This window comes from Danio rerio, chromosome 4 (assembly GCF_052040795.2).
Source record: "Danio rerio strain M-AB ecotype USA chromosome 4, GRCz13ab, whole genome shotgun sequence".
In the NCBI taxonomy this organism is placed as follows: Eukaryota; Metazoa; Chordata; class Actinopteri; order Cypriniformes; family Danionidae; genus Danio; species Danio rerio.
This window is the reverse complement of record NC_141024.2, coordinates 81,244,926-81,265,217: the sequence shown is the minus strand read 5'-3', so window position 1 is coordinate 81,265,217 and position 20,292 is coordinate 81,244,926. Positions and strand designations below refer to the sequence as shown.

Sequence of the window (20,292 nt, the reverse complement as noted above, 5' to 3'; positions counted from 1 at the left end):
CTCATAAACGGTCAAACTATAGTAAATTATTCGACGTAAATCTCAAAATACATGCATTTTAAAACACATTATTATTTAAAAACAAGTATGACATGTTTTACATAGATACTGTACTGAATGTACTGAAGCCTAACAAGTTAAGCAAATTTCAACAAACATTATATCATGTAAATGAAATACACACCCTTTGATAAATCGCAAGCCACTTTTTTTATCGAGGAGCTGGCCTGTTCCTGTTGCCCTCATCTGATGGCCAAACTCCTGTGCTGGCAAACTTTTTCAGACGTGAAATCCAGTCAGCGTCTGACATGGCTTTGTGGAATTTTTCAGACATTTTTTCTCCTATAAATTAATTGGTTTTAGATTAAAGTATCCAAATTTGAAATACAACACACTAAAACATTAATACAAGCAATTATGTAGATTTTCTTATCTTTTTTAAGAAATCACTATCAGAAAAAAAATCCTGAACTTTAAACAAAACGATGCTGTCGAATGATGCTGTTAGTTGAAAATCACTGAAGGTCAAGGAACTTTTTTGACCTCTGACCCGCCTCCAGATGACCCTGTTATTCCTTTGTGTACCTTCGGCTCAGTTCGGAAAATTGATTGACATCTGACTAACCTGTTTGACTGCACACATAGCGGTGAATCTTGGAACGGTTCCTTCCCCAGCTTTACCATTGCCATGACTCTGATTGGTCAAATGTTGAAAATGTTGAGAATTACGGTCCACGATTGGCTGCAAATGTTGAGATGCTGCAACGTGATTGGCTACAATGTTGGACCGAATCGCTCCGATTGGCCCTCATCTTCAACATTTGTGAAATATTGATGGACAATCCTTCAGCAGCTGGCATTGCTAATCCATTGTGCTCTTCAAATCCCATCCTCGTCGCTAATATGTCCTGGCATTCGAGAGAGCCTGGTGCTTCTGTGGAACTTGTTTTACTCTCACTCTCTTAGCGTTTTGAAGGATGTTGTTGCAAAATTTCATTACGAAGTGGCCAAGTCCATCGAATCCCATCCTTGTCGTTCAAATGCTTTGGCGTTTGAAAGAGGCCGGTGCTTTTGTGAAAGGTGTTTTACTCGCACGCTCTTATTGTTTTAAAGAATGTGGTTGCCAAAATTCATGTCATCTTTACCGAAAAGAGCTGCAAATAAATACAGTAATGCTATAGTCCAGCCCCCATCAGGAAAGGGAGTATATACATGACGAGGTGGCCGAGTCCATCGAATCCCATTCTTGTCGTTCATATGGCAAAACTGAAAGTCATCTTACCGAAAATAGTTGCACAAACATACATTTACAAATATGTGCCACAGTCCGGCCTCCACCAGAGAAAAAGGTGTATACGAGACGACTTGGCAGAGTGGTTAAGGCGATGGACTGCTAGTCCATTGTGCTTTGCACACGTGTGTCTGAATCCCATACTCGTTGCTAACATGTTGTGGCATTTGATAGAATGGTGTTTCTGTAGAAGTTGTTTTACTATCACTCTCTTAGCGGTGTGAAGGATGTTGTTGCAAAATTTAATGTCATCTTTATAAAAAAAGAGCTGCAAATACAAACATATATGCCATAGTCCAGCCCCCATCATGAAAGTGAGTACATACATGACGAAGTGGAAGAGTCCATCGAATCCCATCCTTGTCGTTCAAATGCTCTGGCATTTGAAGGAGGCCGGTGCTTCCGTGGAAGGTGTTTTACTCGCACGCTCTTATCGTTTTGAAGGATGTTGTTGCAAAATTTAACGTCATCTTTACCGAAAATAGCAGCAAATACATACAGAAATGCCATAGTCCAGCCCCCAACAGGCAAGTGAGTACATACATGACGGGGTGGCCGAGTACATCGAATCCCATTTTTGTCGTTCATTTGCTCTGTCGATCATACGGCAAAACTAAAAGTCATCTTACCGAAAATAGTTGCAGAAACATACATTTACAATTATGTGCCACAGTCCGGCCTCCACCAGAGAAGAAGGAAAATGCATGACGAGGTGGCCGAGTGGTTAAGGCGATGGACTGCTAATCCATTGTGCTCTGCACGTGTGGGTTCGAATCCCATTTTGTCGATCATATGTTATGGCATTCAAGAGATCATGGTCTTTCTGTAGAAGTTCTCTCACTCTTTTAGCGTTTTGAAGGATGTTGTTGCAAAATTTGATGTCATCTTTATCGAAAATAGCTGCAAATACAAGCATATGCCATAGTCCAGCCCCCATCATGAAAGTGAGTACATACATGACGAGGTGAAAGAGTCCATCAAATCCCATCCTTGTCGTTCAAATTCTCTGGCGTTTAAAAGAGGGCGGTGCTTCCGTGGAAGGTGTTTTACTCGCACGCTCTTATCGTTTTGAAGGATGTTGTTGCAAAATTTAACATCATCTTTACCGAAAACAGCAGCAAATACATACAGAAATGCCATAGTCCAGCCCCCAACAGGACTGTGAGTACATACATGACGGGGTGGCCGAGTCCATCGAATCCCATTTTTGTCGTTCATTTGCTCTGTCGATCATACGGCAAAACTGAAAGTCATCTGACCGAAAATAGTTGCAGAAACATACATTTACAATTATGTGCCACAGTCCGGTCTCCACCAGGGAAGAAGAAAAGTATGTGACGAGGTGGCCGAGTGGTTAAGGCGATGGACTGCTAATCCATTGTACTCTGCACGCGTGGGTTCGAATCCCATCCTTGTCGCTCATATGTTCTGGAATTTGAGAGATCATTGTGTTTCTGTAGAAGTACTTTAACTCTCACTCTTTTAGTGTTTTGAAGGATGTTGTTGCAAAATTTAACGTCATCTTTATCGAAAATAGCTGCAAATACAAACATATATGCCATAGTCCAGCCCCCATCATGAAAGTGAGTACATGACGAGGTGGAAGGGTCCATCGAATCCCATCCTTGTTGTTCAAATACTCTGGCATTTGAAAGAGCCTGGTGCTTCTGTGGAAGGTGTTTTACTCGCACGCTCTTATCGTTTTGAAGGATGTTGTTGCAAAATTTAACGTCATCTTTACCGAAAATAGCAGCAAATATATACAGAAATGCCGTAGACCAGCCTCCAACAGGAAAGTGAGTGCATACATGACGGGGTGGCTGAGTCTTTCGAATCCCATTTTTGTCGTTCATTTGCTCTGTCGATCATACGGCAAAATTGAAAGTCATCTTACCGAAAATAGTTGCAGAAACAAACATATACAAATATGTGCCACAGTCCGGCCTCCCCCATAGAAAAAGGATAGTACGTGACGAGGTGGCCGAGTGGTTAAGGCGATGGACTGCTAATCCATTGTGCTCTGCATGCGTGGGTTCGAATCCCATCCTCATTGCTCATATGTTCTGGCATTCGAAAAATCATGATGTTTCGGAAGCAGTACTATTTCTCTTACTCTTTTAGCGTTTTGAAGGATGTTGTTGCAAAATTTTATGTCAGCCTCATCGAAAATAACTGCAAATACAAACATATGCCATAGTCCAGCCTCCATCATGAAAGTGAGTACATACATGATGAGGTGGAAAAGTCCATCGAATCCCATCCTTGTCGTTCAAATGCTCTGGCGTTTGAAAGAGGCCGGTGCTTCCGTGGAAGGTGTTTTACTCGCACGCTCTTATCGTTTTGAAGGATGTTGTTGCAAAATTTAACGTCATCTTTACCGAAAATAGCAGCAAATACATACAGAAATGTCATATTCCAGCCCCCATCATGAAAGTGAGTACATACATGACGAGGTGGAAGGGTCCATCGAATCCCATCCTTGTCGTTCGAATGCTCTGGCGTTTGAAAGAGGTTGGTGCTTCTGTGGAAGGTGTTTTACTCGCACGCTCATATCGTTTTGAAGGATGTTGTTGCAAAATTTAACGTCATCTTTACCGAAAATAGCAGCCAATATATACAGAAATGCCGTAGACCAGCCTCCAACAGGAAAGTGAGTACATACATGACGGGGTGGCTGAGTCTATCGAATCCCATTTTTGTCGTTCATTTGCTCTGTCGATCATACAGCAAAATTGAAAGTCATCTTACCGAAAATAGTTGCAGAACCATACATATACACATATGTGCCACAGTCCGGCCTCTACCAGAGAAAAGGGAAAGTATGTGACGAGGTGGCCGAGTGGTTAAGGCGATGGACTGCTAATCCATTGTGCTCTGCACGCGGGGGTTCGAATCCCATCCTCGTCGCTCATATGTTCTGGTATTTGAGAGATCATGGTGTTTCTGTAGAAGTTCTCTCAATATTTTAGCGTTTTGAAGGATGTTGTTGCAAAATTTTATGTCAACTTTATCGAAAATAGCTGCAATTACAAACATATGCCATAGTCCAGCCCCCATCATGAAAGTGAGTACATACATGACGAGGTGGAAGAGTCCATCGAATCCCATCCTTGTCGTTCAAATGCTCTGGCGTTTGAAAGAGGCCGGTGCTTCCGTGGAAGGTGGTTTACTCGCACGCTCTTATCATTTTGAAGGATGTTGTTGCAAAATTTAACGTCATCTTTACCGAAAATAGCAGCAAATACATACAGAAATGCTATAGTCCAGCCCCCAACAGGCAAGTGAGTACATACATGACGTGGTGGCCGAGACCATCGAATCCCATTTTTGTCGTTCATTTGATCTTTCGTTCATACGGCAAAACTAAAAGTCATCTTTCCGAAAATAGTTGTTGAAACATACATATACAATTATGTGCCAAAGTCCAGCCTCCACCAGAGAAAAAGGAAAATACATGACATGTTGGCAGTGTGGTTAATGCAATGGACTGCTAGTCCATTGTGCACTGCATGAGTGGGTTTGAAACCTATCCTTATCGCTCATTTAATCCTGCATTCGAGAGATCATGGTGTTTCTGTAGAAGTTTGTTTATTCTCATTCTTTTAGCGTTTTAAAGGATGTTGTTGCAAAATTTAACGTCATCTTTATCGAAAATAGCTGAAAATACAAACATATATGCCATAGTCCAGCCCCCATCATGAAAGTGAGTACATACATGACGAGGTGGAAGAGTCCATCGAATCCCATCCTTGTCGTTCAAAAGCTCTGGCGTTTGAAAGAGGCCGGTGCTTCCGTGGAAGGTGTTTTACTCTCATGCTCTTATCGTTTTGAAGGATGTTGTTGCAAAATTTAACGTCATCTTTACCGAAAATAGCAGCCAATATATACAGAAATGCCGTAGTCCAGCCCCCAACAGGAAAGTGAGTACATACATGACGGGGTGGCCGAGTCCATCGAATCCCATTTTTACGTTCATTTGCTCTGTCGTTCATATGGCAAAATTGAAAGTCATCCTACCAAAAATAGTTGCAGAAACATACATTTACAATTATGTGCCACAGTCCGGCCTCCACCAGAGAATAAGGAAAGTACGTGATGAGGCCGAGTGGTTAAGGCAATGGACTGCTAGTCCGTTGTGCTCTGCACGCGAGTGTTCGAATCCCATCCTCGTTGGTCATATGTTCTGGCATTTTAGAGATCATGTTGTTTCTGTAGAAATTCTCTTACTCTCACTCTTTCAGCGTTTTGAAGGATGTTGTTGCAAAATTTTATGTCAACTTTATCGGAAATAGCTGCAAATACAAACATATGCCATAGTCCAGCCCCCATCATGAAAGTGAGTACATACATGACGAGGTGGAAAAGTCCATCGAATCCCATCCTTGTCGTTCAAATGCTCTGGCGTTTGAAAGAGGCCGGTGCTTCCGTGGAAGGTGTTTTACTCGCACGCTCTTATCGTTTTGAAGGATATTGTTGCAACATGTAACGTCATCTTTACCGAAAAAAGCAGCAAATACATACAGAAATGTCATATTCCAGCCCCCATCATGAAAGTGAGTACATACATGGCGGGGTGGAAAAGTCCATCGAATCCCATTGTTGTCGTTCATTTGATCTGTTGTTCATATGTCAAAACTGAAAGTCATCTTACTGAAAATAGTTGCAGAAACATACATATATAAATATGTGCCATAGTCCGGCCTCCACCAGAGAAGAGAGAAAGTATGTGACGAGGTGGCCGAGTGGTTAAGGCGATGGACTGCTAATCCATTGTGCTCTGCATGCGTGGGTTCGAATCCCATCCTCATCGCTCGTATGTTCTGGCATTCGAGAGATCTTGGTGTTTCTGTAGAAGTTCTTTTACTCTCACTCTTTTATCGTTTTGAAGGATGTTGTTGCAAAATTTAACGTCATCTTTACCGAAAATAGCAGCAAATACATACAGAAATCCTATAGTCCAGCCCATATCAGGAAAGTGAGTACATACATGACGGGGTGGCCGAGTCCATCGAATCCCATTCTTGTCGTTCTTATGCTCTGTCGTTCATATGGCAAAACTGAAAGTCATCTTACCGACAATAGTTGCAGAAACATATGTAACCCCAGTAAAATAGTTAAATAATTATTTATAATATTATTTAGAGCAGTATAATCATATTATTATTATATCTACAAGTCTTTATAAATATAATAAACGAAATAAAATTCATGTATACAAATGTAGTTTGAAGTAAAGTAACAACCAATCGTAAGAGCGGGTTGTTAGCTCCTCCCCTTCCAGCTTGCCACAGAGAGAGAGAGCAGAGACGAGACCGGTTGGCAGAATAATAGAGGAGCAAACTTGAACAAAAAGATTAAAATACAGTATGTTATGATTCCCAAACAGTTTAAAAGTGATTGTAGTTGTACTAAATCAAGTTGTACCTGTACCTGCAAAAGTGTTAGTGTATTTAAGAGTGTGTTGAAGTCAGACTGCATGTTGCATTGCATTTACTGTGCGCTGACGCCATTTTTCAATCGCGTGTATGTGAGAAGACCATAGAGTGATATAGACATCGCGAATTTGACAGGTATTCCATTATATTAGCTCATTTTATGGTATACATGTGTGTGTATATGTGTTTTATTTGTTCCACGTTTTGTATATTTTGTATGTTTTTGAAATGATTTTGAACATATTAAACTTATTTATAAATTCTGGTCTGTGATCAGGCCAGGTTTTTTTCTGAGGACATTTTCCCAGTTTCACTGGATTCCTTGTATTGATGGCGAGCCTCCTACGTCGACCTGGAAAATTGTGAAGTACACATATTTCAATTTATCCTCATTTCACCGGATAAAGTAAGAAATTGCCAAAAAGTTAATTCCTTTATTGGATTGCGATTTTTTAATGCAGCTCTAAGGACTGATTTTCTTGGAGGGAAAAAACAGAACTTTATCTGAATTGAACTGATTTCACCAATTTCAGAGTGAACAACGACACTGATTTATTTGTGTTATTTTATGGTTTCTTTTGTTTTCACTTGAATTCATTTATTGTGATTTGTGTTTGATTTAAAATAATTGTAAAGTGGGTGCACCCTGGGGTTGTGTATAAATAGTTACGTTACTGATGTAAGTATTGTTTACTAAGACAAATACGAAAAGGAAAAAATTCATACAATCTAAAGTAAAACTATTTTTGTATTTAAAACATTCAGTTTGTCTTTGGTTATTGCTCAGTTTCACCCCCACCTCCTTTTACTTACCTTGTAAACTTCTGGTTTTATTGTCTGGTCCAATAATAAATAAATATAGTACACCTGTTACACTTGGATGGGAGACCGCCTGGGAATACCAGGTGCTGTAAGCTTTTCGAAGTCTTTCATTTGGCAGCTGATAAACTTCCCCCTGTCACAGCTCCTTATTTTTTCTCGCCTACAAGGGCATTGTTTCTGTCGGTGCTGTGTCGATGCCAGCTGAGCTGCGCTCGGTCCCTGGTGCTGTGCCTGTTTTAAATAGCCAACTCTTGACAGACTCTCTTGCTTACGGCCATACCACCCTGGCAATGCCCCATCTCATCTGAACTCGGAAGTAAAGCAGGGTCGGGCCTGGTTAGTACTTAGATGGGAGACCGCCTGGCAAACCCAGGTGTTGTAAGCTTTTCGAAGTCCTTCATTTGTTTTACAACCTCTTTGATGTTAGTCTAGGGTAAAAGCAATAACATTTAGAAGGTGTGGTACTGTTACAAGATGATGGGTGAAAGTAAAAGACACAAACAACAAAACTGCCAACAAAAGTGATTTAATGTACAAAAAAGTGAAATCAGAATAATGGCCAAATATGTATACAATAAGAAAAAATATTTAAAATAATAAAGTAATAAATTAAACAAAGTATCAAACAAAATTAGGTCAACTTAAGAGTAAGGGGACGCTAGTGAAGCCAAATCAAAGAAATGAGTATAACAAAACAATTCTAACTCATAAGCAAACCCCTTACCTCGCTAGAAACATGAAAAGAAAAAAGGAAAGAAAAATCTTCAGCGCCGAGCGCCGTAATCTTACCTATTCTGAACTAAAACAAAACAAATACAATTGGCATTCACTTCCTTACCTGGGGCCTGTTTCAGTAAGGAGTTTCTAACAACTCGGAGTTTAAACTTGAACTCTGAGTTGATTTACAGAGAGATTAAAAACTTTTTGGTTTCAGAATAGCTGATCTGAGTTAGATCAATCAACTTTGAGTAGACCAACTCAGAGTTAAGCGCGCACACTGTGACTATAAAAAGGCATTATCAATGGAGCGCAGATATTACAAGTGACCATGACAACATCTAAAAAAGAGATCACCATTTCTTTCTCCAGCTGAACTTGATCTGCTCATGCAAAGTTATAGCAAATATGAGCGTATATATTTAAAAAGAAGCAACCATCAGTGAAAAAAAGACAGTTAGCCTGGGAAAACAGCTGCTCAAGTTAATGCATAATTTTTAATTTAAAGTATTTAAATATTTAAGTAAAATTAAATTGAGTAATGTAATGTGTGACGTTTATAAAATGTTTCTAAACTTTTATACACGTTTATCAGTTTTAATAGATTTAACAGTGCACTTGTGTGTCTGCCTTTTTATTGATCAAGTGATAGAAGTTGATAACATTTAGAAGGTAAGCAGTACTATAAATACTTTTTAGAACGAATAGTAATCCCATTAATCTAGTAACAGTACATGTCGAAGGTTAAGCTAATTATTTATGAAAAAAGAACAAGCCATTCTCATACGTGACTTTGTTCTGTGTGTGACAAAAATGTAGGCAATATCTATGTTTCCATCCAAATCTATTACATAAATTTGTGCAAAACTGGAATAACGGCTAAAAGATGCGAATAAAGCAGCGTTTTCATCCAACAAGTCAAGAGAACACAATCGTCACTTCCTGATTAACTTGCGCCAAATATCAACAGTAAAAACAGAATTTACTGTGGTAGAAGAAGCTGTGGCAATAATTTTTTATTTAATAAATGTACTTGCACCTCAGAAGACAATGCTGACACACAATGAACACGTGGGGGCGTTTGAAGCCATGAGACGCGGAGATCTTGACACACTCCAGACGCTCAGAGGTAATTAATAATATACAATAATACTGAAACAGTTAAGGCATTTTAGATTGACTAAAACAACATTTAAGATGTTCTACAGTATCCTCAGTCTGCTGGTTTGTCCATTCACACACATTTTCATCATCATCTCTAACAAACCTTTTTTTAATGCACATACTGTAATTTGTTAAGTGTTTCCTTCGTAGTTCATGCGCATCTTTTCTTATCAAATAAAAGTTTAACCTACTCAGTTATCCACATGTTTTATTATCCGTATTTTCAAAAGTTATGTGAATCATGACGTCTATCTCTGTCTATTCTATCTAGTTACACATGTCTCTTTTTTATAGATCAAATAGTACTGTATGCTTCTCAAGCTAACTTATAGGAGAAGTGTCTACAGTTAGAAGACAATCGCCTGTGATATCATGTCATTTGTTTTTTGATTATCAGGTTGCTGTAGGCCTAGTTATAATAATATTTATACAATATAGTTATAATGATATTTATACATGATCAAACTAGTGTTACTTTCTCCGCTTCAGTAATGTCCAGCAGCAGAACAACAGCTCGTTAATTCATGCTCGTGCAGATGATGAGACGGACAAAAGTAACTAATGCATGCCATTCTTTTACTTATTTTCGTGTTGTCAGATTCACAGTGCAAACAGCTCCCGGTAGGAATAATTCGAGTGAACATAAAACAAAGACGATTAAAACTTTCTTCCTCTGCTCAGCTGCACAGAACACAGCAAGCTCACATAATCCAGCATGTGTCGAACTACACTACCCACAATACACTTCGCTATGGACTACAAATCCCGTAAATATTCCATTTCCCCTCTCCTACAACACTAGTGTGCAACTTAAGCAAAACTGATACTAAAATTGTTTTACATTTGGTTTTGTAGTTCGGGCCTAAATAAATGTTTGTTGCGTTTTTAATCGTTTTAAGTTCATTTGATTGACTATATATAAACCATTTGACATTATTAACGCATTTATTGGGTAAAATTGCTACTTTTTACTGTCATTCAATGTGTTTTGGTCATTATCAATGCACTGTCACTTTAATTGAGCGTGAGCAGCGCGGCAAAAATAGACCCAGCGCCGAAACTATCGCTGCACTGCTGCTTCGGCGACGCTCACGCCTCGCTCTGATGCGCTGCTGCTGAGTGCGGTATGAAAGCTCTAATCTGTTAACATGGACGCCGAAAACACACGCGCTGCTCACCCTCTGCTCACGCTGACGCTTGCGGTGTGAAACAGGCGTTATGTAGAGATTATATAATGAAAAATCAACAACCTAATTCACGATTTTTCTAAACAGGATGCTGAAGGTGTGAGGCTGGCTGGATTAACTTGACAGTCAATATAGGGGTGTAAAACGGCCTGGAGCTAGGCCCAGGCCGAAAGGGGGATAAAACACAAAAAGGGGATATCTGACTAATTGGAGTGTTTAAGCATGTATTGGTGTGGGAGCTGAACACGCTGCAACACCAATGCATAAGGCCAACTGTATATTAGATACAGGCCAACACAAAAAGGGGAACCAAAAACCACATTAAATTCTAAAATAGAAAGAGAAAATAAGACTGATTTACTAGCAGATGACAATCTGACAGAAAGTGTGTGATTAAGTGTGTATGGACGTTTCCCAGAGATGGGTTACAGCTGGAAGGGCATACGCTGTGTAAAACATATGATGAATAAGTTGGCGATTCATTCCACTGTGGTGGCCCCAGATTAATAAAGGAACTAAGCCTTAAAGAAAATGAATGAATTAATTGGACAAATTAGATTGGAGAAAATTTAGGAAAAATTAAATAATCACATTTTAAAATTATTTTATTTTACACACGTTTTTTTTAGTTTTTTAAATTATTTTTATTCTTTTATTTTAGACATATTATTTTTTTAATCTTTTATGTGAAGACATTCTTTATGTTTTTTATTATCTTTTAGTTTAAGAAATTTGTATGCTTTTTATCTCTTATTTTAAGACATTTGTATGTTTTTTTCGTAATCTTTTATTTTAAGACATTTTAAGATTATTTTATTTTAAACACATCATTATGAGTTTAAGATTCTTTTATTTGAAGAAGATTTTAAGATTCTTTTATTTGAACACATTTTTGAAGATTATTTTAGTTTTTAAATCTTTAATTTAAAGACACTTTAAGATTTTTATTTTAAGCCATTGTGGTTTTTGAACCTTTTATTTGAAGAGATTCTTAAGATTTTTATTTTATTTTAATCACATTGTTGTGTTTTTGTTTTTCCCATTTTAAGACATTGAGAAAAAAAAAGGAATCTAGTTTAAATATGTTTGAATTTTGGTTTTAATCATTTGGTGACGAGTTTGAGTTGTTAGTTTAATAACATTGTTATTGTTAAGTTCTGAATCTTTCATTTTAATAATTGTTGAGTTGAATCCTACTTTGAAGTTGTTGATTTTTCATCCTAAATCTCAATTGTAATTTTTGTGCTGTAATGAATTTAAAATGTTGAAATTCAGTCTGAACTATTTATGGGGATTATAATTTTGTATTAGTGGATTTCTAATTCCAATCACATGTGTTTTCACAGATGTTGATCTTTGATCGTAATTATACAGTGGGATTTTTAATTAGAGCATATCTTTATGGGTGTGGATTTCCTTTTAATCAGATTTTTATTTTTTTATGTTGGAGTTTTTGAATTTTGTTTACATTTTTATTATTGTCATTCTTATTCTAATTTTGTTGGGGAAGAAGAAGAAAAAGTTACCTTTATTGATAAAGTGTATAAGAATGGAAAATTTTAATGATTGGTTAATTGAAAGTTAATAAGAGTGTTGGGAGTAATAAGCCTAAATATAGCAAATAAAATCCTTATTAAAAGAAGATATCGGAGTGACTTCAAGAGGGAAGAGACTGCACCACTGAAGAGGAGAACCAAGAGTGTAGAAATTATAAACTGAATCTAAAAAAGTTAAAGAAATTTAGTTGAAAGGGGTTATAGGCATCATCTAACATAATGAATGAGCACTATAATGTTAACGATTGTTTTGAATAAGAGGTAAAACAAAGATTTAGGCAAAGGCCTGCAGTAATGACAATGGGACATTTTTGTGGGGATTTGATTATCTGTTTTTGTTTTTGTCTGCTCCAGAGAGGAGCAGAAAAGGGGAATTGTTGGAGAAAATGAATTTATTTTCATTACATTTGTGTTTTTTTTTATTAGGAAAATGTTTAGACTAACAACAGATTAATCAATCTTTTCTATTGTATTATAAAACTTCTTGACCAGACAAACTTCCTCTTTTTTACTGTGCTGCATACTTTTTAGAAGAACTGCTGACAAGTGAAAAAAGCAGAATAAGAATAAATTTAGGTTTGTTCCAGAACTATAGTCTAGACATGTCACAAGTTGTCATGATGCTTGTAGAAGTGTGAAATATATTAAAGATGCACGGAAGTGTTCAGTTCTGGTATGCAGAGAAAGGTTGCAGAAAGAGGAAGTAATGTCCAGGGGTTACAAAGGGCCAAGGGACTGCAGAATGACTGATAAGTGACGTTAAACCAAAACTCCACCTGTTAAGGTCAGTTGTGTATATATGCTGGAGTCAGGAAATGTATGTTAGTTGCAAACATCTTGAATGTAATTCTTGTATTGCATTGGGGTAACGTAACCCAGAGCTCTGTCATCGAACTATTCATTTGTATCTAATAAATTACTAATATTTTTAGCATTGAAGAAAACCCTCTCCAGACCTTTTCTTATTGAAGACGCATGGAATTGGCTAGATGTTCCAACAGTAGAGCATGAGACTCTTAATCTCAGAGTCCTGGGTTCGAGCCCCACGTTGGGCGTTTCTGTTACTTTTCTCTCTCTCTCTCAGCAAACTTACATTAGGGTTCATATAGCAGACCTTTTGAGACAAAGTTACGCGTTTCTACCACTGTAGATGACGTTTCTCTAAGTCTCTGTGGTGCAATAGTTTAGCGCATAAGGCTGTTACCTGAAAGGAAAAGGGAAGGTATTACTGTAAACGGTGTCTAACTCTTCAAATGGCTCCTCATCAGCTCGGCTAGCTTACTCGGTAGAGCGTAAGACTCTTAATCTCAGGGTCGTGGCTTAGATCCCCACGTTGGGCATTTCTGTTGCCTCTCTCTCTCAGCAAACTTACATTAGGGTTCATATAGCAGACCTTTTGAAACAAAGTTCCGGCTTTCTACCACTGTAGGTGACCACTTACTAAGTCTCTGTGGCGCTATCGGTTAGTGCATTTGGCTGTTAGCTGAAAGGTTGGTGGTTCAAGCCCACCCAGGGACGGATTAGGCATTTTGCTGCCTTGCAACTGCTAACACGTGCACTGGGCATATATCCTGGGCCACATTCTGTCCAGCGTTACAAAATGAAATCAGGATTTAGCAGAAGATTGTCACGGATAGGGAAGGTATTACAGTAAACGGTGTCTAGTTCTTGAAAGGACTCCTCATCAGCTCGTCTAGTTCAGTCGGTAGAGCATGAGAACCTTAGTCTCAGGGTCGTGGGTTCGAGCCCCACGTTGGGTGTTTCTGTTGCCTCTCTCTCTCTCTCAGCAAACTTTCATTAGGGTTCATATAGCAGACCTTTTGAAACAAAGTTCCGCCTTTCTACCACTGTAAGTGACATATTATTAAGTCTCTGTGGCGCAATCGGTTAGCGCGTTCGGCTGTTAACTGAAAGGTTTGTGGTTCAAGCCCACCCAGGGACGAATTAGGCATTTTGCTGCCTTGCAACTGCTAACATGTGCACTAGGCATATATCCTGGGCCACATTCTGTCCAGCGTTACAAGATGAAATCAGGATTTAGCAGAAGATTGTCACGGGTAGGGAAGGTGTTACTGAAAACGGTGTCTAGCTCTTAAAAGAGCTTTGCATTGGCCCGGCTAGCTCAGTCTGTAGAGCATGAGACTTTTAATCTCAGGGTCGTGGGTTCGAGCCCCACATTGGGCGTTACTGTTACTTTTCTCTCTCTCTTACAGCAAACTTACATTAGGGTTCATATAGCAGACCTTTTGATACAGAGTTACGCCTTTCTACCACTGTAGGTTACCTTTCCATAAGTATCTGTGGCGCAATAGGTTAGCTTGTAGGCTGTTAACTGATAGGTTGGTGGTTCAAGCCCACCCCGGGACGAATTAGGCATTTTGCTGCCTTGCAACTGCTAACACGTGCACTGGGCATATATCCTGGGCCACATTCTGTCCAGCGTTAAAAAATGAAATTAGGATTTAGCAGAAGGTTGACACGGGTAGGGAAGGTATTACAGTAAATGGTGTCTAGCTCTTGAAAGGCCTCCTCATCAGCTCGTCTAGTTCAGTCGGTATAGCATGAGACTCTTAATCTCAGGGTCGTGGGTTCGAGCCCCACATTGGGTGTTTCTGTTGCCTCTCTCTCTCTCAGCAAACTTTCATTAAGGTTTATATAGCAGAGCTTTTGAAACAAAGTTACGCCTTTCTACCACTGTAGGTGACATTTTACTAAGTCTCTGTGGCGCAATTGGTTAGCGCGTTCGGCTGATAACTGAAGGGTTAGTGGTTCAAGCCCACCAAGGGACGAATTAGGCATTTTGCTGCCTTTCAACTGCTAACACGTGCACTGGGCATTTATCCTGGGCCACATTCTGTCCAGCGTTACAAGATGAAAGCAGGATTTAGCAGAAGATTGTCACGGGTAGGGAAGGTGTTACTGAAAACGGTGTCTAGTTCTTGTAAGGACTCCTCATCAGCTCAGCTAGTTTAGTCGGTAGAGCATGAGACTCTTAATCTCAGGGTCGTGGGTTGGAGCCCCACGTTGGGTGTTTCTGTTGCCTCTCTCTCTCTCTCTCTCAGCAAACTTACAATAGGGTTTATAAAGCAGACCTTTTGAAACAAAGTTCCGCCTTTCTACCACTGTATGTGACCTCTTACTAAGTCTCTGTGGCGCAATAGGTTAGCACGTTCGGCTGTTAACTGTAAGGTTGGTGGTTCAAGCCTACCCAGGGACGAATTAGGCATTTTGCTGCCTTGCAACTGCTAAGAGTTTCACTGGGCATATATCCTGGGCCATATTCTGTCCAGCGTTACAAGATGAAATCAGGATTTAGCAGAAGATTGTCACAGGTAGGGAAGGTATTACTGTAAACGGTGTCTAGCTCTTGTAAGGACTCCTCATCAGCTCAGCTAGTTCAGTCGGTAGACCATGAGACCCTTAATCTCAGGGTCGTGGGTTCGAGCCCCACGTTGGGTGTTTCTGTTGCCTCTCTCAGCAAACTTACATTAGGTTGCAAATAGCAGACCTTTTGAAACAAAGTTCCGGCTTTCTACCACTGTAGGTGACATCTTACTAAGTCTCTGTGGCGCAATAGGTTAGCGCGTTCGGCTGTTAACTGAAAGGTTGGTGGTTCAAGCCCACCCAAGGACGAATTAGGCATTTTGCTGCCTTGCAACTGCTAACATGTGCACTGGGCATATATCCTGGGCCACATTCTGTCCAGCGTTACAAGATGAAATCAGGATTTAGCAGAAGATTGTCACGGGTAGGGAAGGTGTAACTGTAAACTGTGTCTAGTTCTTGAAAGGACTCCTCATCAGCTCGTCTAGTTCAGTTGGTAGCGTATGAAAACCTTAATCTCAGGGTCGTGGGTTCGAGCCCCACGTTGAGTGTTTCTGTTGCCTCTCTCTCTTTCAGCAAACTTTCATTAGGGTTCATATAGCAGACCTTTTGAAACAAAGTTCCGCCTTTCTACCACTGTAGGTGACCTCTTACTAAGTCTCTGTGGCGCAAAAGGTTAGCGAGTTTGGCTGTTAGCTGAAAGGGTGGTGGTTCAAGCCCACCCAGGGATGAATTAGGCATTTTGCTGCCTTGCAACTGCTAACATGTGCACTGGGCACATATCCTGGGCCACATTCTGTCCAGCGTTACAAGATGAAATCAGGATTTAGCAGAACATTGTCACGGGTGGGGAAGGTGTTACTGAAAACGGTGTCTAGCTCTTGAAAGAGCTTTGCATCGGCCCGGCTAGCTCAGTCGGTAGAGCATGAGACTCTTAATCTCAGGGTCGTGGGTTCGAGCCCCACGTTGGGCGTTTCTGTTACTTTTCTCTCTCTTACAGCAAACTTACATTAGGGTTCATATAGCAGACCTTTTGATACAGAGTTACGCCTTTCTACCACTGTAGGTTACCTTTCCCTAAGTCTCTGTGGTGCAATAGGTTAGCATCCGAGAGCCAGGGTGCAGGAGGAATGGCACGGGCTGGTCTGGATGCAAGAGGATATAATCGGTCAAGACATGATGCTAGTGTGGAGCAGAGTGTATCAGTGGCACTGTTCGTATCAAGTGCAGAGAGTTTGCAAGATGGAGGAAGAGAGTCTGAAACAATGGTGGATAGTCTATTGGGTGAGAGAGATCGTAGGTTTCTGCGAAAGGTAACCAGTGTTGGAGTGTGTGGCGGCTCAGGAGTAATGTGGATGTTGAGAGACAGAAGGAACAGAACAGAACAGAACATCACTATATATAAGAAATAGAGTACTTAATCAACTCATTTGTGGCTATTGTTTCTTGCTCAGACTTACCTGATTTCTGTTTGTTAATGACTCTCATATAAAGAAACTGCTGAAGCAAGTGTTGAAGAGAAGTTATTTTGATTCTGTTCATTGTTTTATTTTTTTAAACAGGACATTTTTATTGTTTTGTTAATTTTAAACAGGATAAAGTGTCCAAACACAGAGAAAAACTCCTGCTGAAGCGACTGATCTCCACACTGTTATAAAGATGGCGTTTATTAAAGAGGAGAGTGAAGATGTGACGATTGAAGAAACATTCACAGTCAAACAGGAAGATCTGCAGGAACAAACAGGTTGGTTTTCATTCTCAGAGACCAACTCAGTCATTTGATTCTCATTTAGATATTTTAATAATAAGAATAATAAATTAAATCCATCTTGCAGCCCTGAGTATGCTGCCTAGTTCTCCTAAATGCACATAAGCACTCATTGAAAGACAGGAATGAGTTTCATTTGTCACTTGTTCTCATGTCTTTTGTCATTATTTTATGTATTATTAGTCTCCCATTTTCTCTACCTTCTTAAGGTTATTGCTTTTCTTGTTCTTCTACTGTTTGTAAAGTGTCCTTGAGCACTGGCGCTATATAAAATAAATAAAAACAACAAATTAAAGTTTAACTGAGTTGAGGATATTTGACCTACAGTATTCTCATAGAAGATATCTGCTATTACAGTGATAGTGTTGGCTTAGTACTTTCCATTTGCATATGTCACATTGATCACAATTCCCTTTTTTTCATGAACTTCTTTATGGGTTTAAACTTGTTTGTAGTAGTTGTTACTAGTTCTCACTGATAGTATGCAGAATTAAATCATTATTATAATAACTAATTACCAGGACAGACCGTTCTGGACAGATTGTTGTGCATAGATTTAGTTTATTATAGTTTTTAAAACTTTTGTTTATTTGTTTTTTATTTTAAAGAAAGTTTATTTTGGAAAAAAGTGTGTGGATCCTAGTCGAGCTCTCTTGTTTTAACGCAATATTTAAGATTTTTTGCTAAGAAATATCTAAAATATTTTAACATTATTATTAATTTATTATAGTATCATTAAATGTATAAAATTGTAATATTTTTTGATAGGACAAATAAAAATCTTTTTCATCTGGGGCATTTGAAAAATTCCTTAATCTAAAATTTCATTCATAATGGTCTTAAAAATGTCTTTAAAAGTCTTAAATTTAACTTGGTGAAACCTGCAGAAACCCTGATTTAAAGTATGTCAGAAATGTGGATGCCCTTATTTTAATATATGCTGAATGAAATGGACACTAAAATAATTAATTATTATTATAAAACATTGTACAGTATTCTAAACTATATGTTGTTGTTGTGGGACGACGTGAGACAAAACAAACAAATTATAGTGGAACAATAACGTTTAGCATTGCACTGACTACAACTGGCCAACAAACTAGTCTAAAATAACTTTTGCTGCTTAAGAAATGGATTACAGCATGCTGATAATATGCAAACATTTGAGTGTAAAGTTCGTCAGAATATTGACCATATTCTTCATGTACCAGCAGGCGGCGCCATTAGAATCTTTTTGCTTGAGACTTTTTTTAAAGAATACATTTTTAGATCCTAAAAACAGTGTTGTGCTGCTGAGGCATGGGACAATAACCATTTTTAAAGTATAATGCAGTTTGAACAAAGTCAAGGTTTTAAAACTGCCAATATTTTCTGCTGTACCGTTAATCGGTATATGTAAGTTTTTTTTTTTTTTTTTTTTACATTTTGTTTTAAGTTTTTCAGGACAACAGTATCTCCAGCAGAAACGATATCCAAAGATGCTGTTTTAAATTGTAAAGAAATCTGTGTTTATGAAACAAATGAAGACAGCAGAAGTCAAGGATTCAATTGAACGATTTAGCCTGACATGTTTACTGCTCTAAAATAATTTAAAAGTTTCTCAAAAGAAAATGTTTTGTGTTCAAAGAGGAAAAAATGTTTGTTTTTTACCCAGACATTTAAAATAATATATTTTAGAGCAGTAATCACAGTACCATGAAGCCGAATCTTATACTGGCCCATGCCTATTGCTGCTTGATGTTGCAACGTCATATTTTCTTATTTTATTTTTCTTTGTACAGACATAAACACACTTGTTTGCAGAGCAAGTAGTGTGACCATTTTCTGACGTTTATTATTCCTGGTCATTTCTCCAATAGGCAACTGAAGTTGCAAAACAATAGCATATGAGATTGGGGCCCTGTTCCAGAAAGAAGGATAAGTGTAAAGTATTTTAACCCTGAAATGAGAGAAACTCTGGGTTTTCCGTTTCAAAATGGCTGGTTTGTCAATTTCGAGAAAGCAGGGTAAGTCAAGCCTGTCTCTGAAAGAGAGTTTTCTGTCGGTCTCCTCCCCTTTTTAAAAGATGAAGCGGTATTTCTCGCTTAGCCGTACATTTCCAGCCACCTATTTCTATGCCCATTTTGGGTAGCCTATGAGCATAAAAAATTGGTTGATGGAAACGTCATGATGCACATAACTTTTGAAATATTGGCATAAAAAACATGCGCATAACTGAGTAGGACAAACTTTTTATTCGATAAGAGAAGATAAACTTACGTAAACAACGCAAGCACTTTTACTGAACAAATTCCAGTATGTGTGTTTAAAAAGGTTTGTTATAAGAGATCATATGATGATGAAAATGTGTGTGAATGCACCAACCAGCAGGCTGAGAACATTATAAACATCTGAAATGTTGTTTTGGTCATTCTAAAACACCTGAACCGTTTCAGTATTCATGTTATTATATTATTAATGTTGTAGGGATAGTTTACAGTTTAACCCAAAGAATGACCAGTCTGGTAGATGAAGAAGAGCCGGAGTCAGAGATTTAAAAAAAATAAATTAAGTTTACTGAAGATAGTTTGCAGTTTCATTCCGCAGAAGCCAGCTTCAACACTCGCAAGGAGTTCCTAGGCCGCTCTGCTTACAGTCTCAACAATCGAACAATTATACTCTTTACACAAGTCCAGAAAGGGTGGGATCCAGGTAAACAGTTCTCATTGGTTACAACAGAAATAGACAATTCTAAATACATGCGTCAAAGAAACATAGTATCTACTTCCAGATATGGATGGCCTTAATGTGTGCGTCAAAGAAAGCATTGTATCTGTCTCCAGATATGGGTGGCGACCTGATGCCTAGAGGTGAGGTCGCCCTAAGTTATTAGAAGCTAATCTCCGACCTGTAAAAAGCTAAACCAGGAAAACAATAGACACAAACGACCATCTGTGTTAAAAACTCAAGGACGTTTCTTGTACGTTCAGATGTGTTATCAGGCTGGTTCAATCAACAGTCTGCAACAATATCTTGGCTACACACAGTC

The 20,292-nt window shown here is 38.7% G+C and overlaps 1 protein-coding gene, 4 non-coding genes and 1 pseudogene across 5 annotated transcripts in view; all 6 read left to right on the top strand.

Moving 5' to 3' along the window:
* Window positions 1–2,627: 2,627 nt before the first annotated feature.
* On the top strand, window positions 2,628–2,709 carry trnas-gcu (transfer RNA serine (anticodon GCU)). The gene has a single exon. It is a non-coding gene; the product is annotated as a tRNA-Ser (tRNA).
* Window positions 2,710–4,116: 1,407 nt separating this feature from the next.
* Window positions 4,117–4,198, top strand: trnas-gcu (transfer RNA serine (anticodon GCU)). The gene has a single exon. It is a non-coding gene; the product is annotated as a tRNA-Ser (tRNA).
* Window positions 4,199–7,814: 3,616 nt separating this feature from the next.
* Window positions 7,815–7,933, top strand: LOC137494158 (5S ribosomal RNA; annotated as a pseudogene).
* A 6,954-nt stretch (window positions 7,934–14,887) lies between these two features.
* Window positions 14,888–14,961, top strand: trnai-gau (transfer RNA isoleucine (anticodon GAU)). Its single transcript has one exon. It is a non-coding gene; the product is annotated as a tRNA-Ile (tRNA).
* Window positions 14,962–16,396: 1,435 nt separating this feature from the next.
* Window positions 16,397–16,469, top strand: trnak-cuu (transfer RNA lysine (anticodon CUU)). Its single transcript has one exon. It is a non-coding gene; the product is annotated as a tRNA-Lys (tRNA).
* A 619-nt stretch (window positions 16,470–17,088) lies between these two features.
* Window positions 17,089–20,292, top strand: part of LOC103910701 (uncharacterized) — a 177,088-nt gene continuing 173,884 nt past the window's right edge. The window contains 1 exon segment of the mRNA XM_087250072.2: window positions 17,089–17,240. Within this exon segment, the coding sequence (XP_087106198.2) occupies window positions 17,156–17,240 (85 nt within the window). The 5' untranslated portion in view covers window positions 17,089–17,155.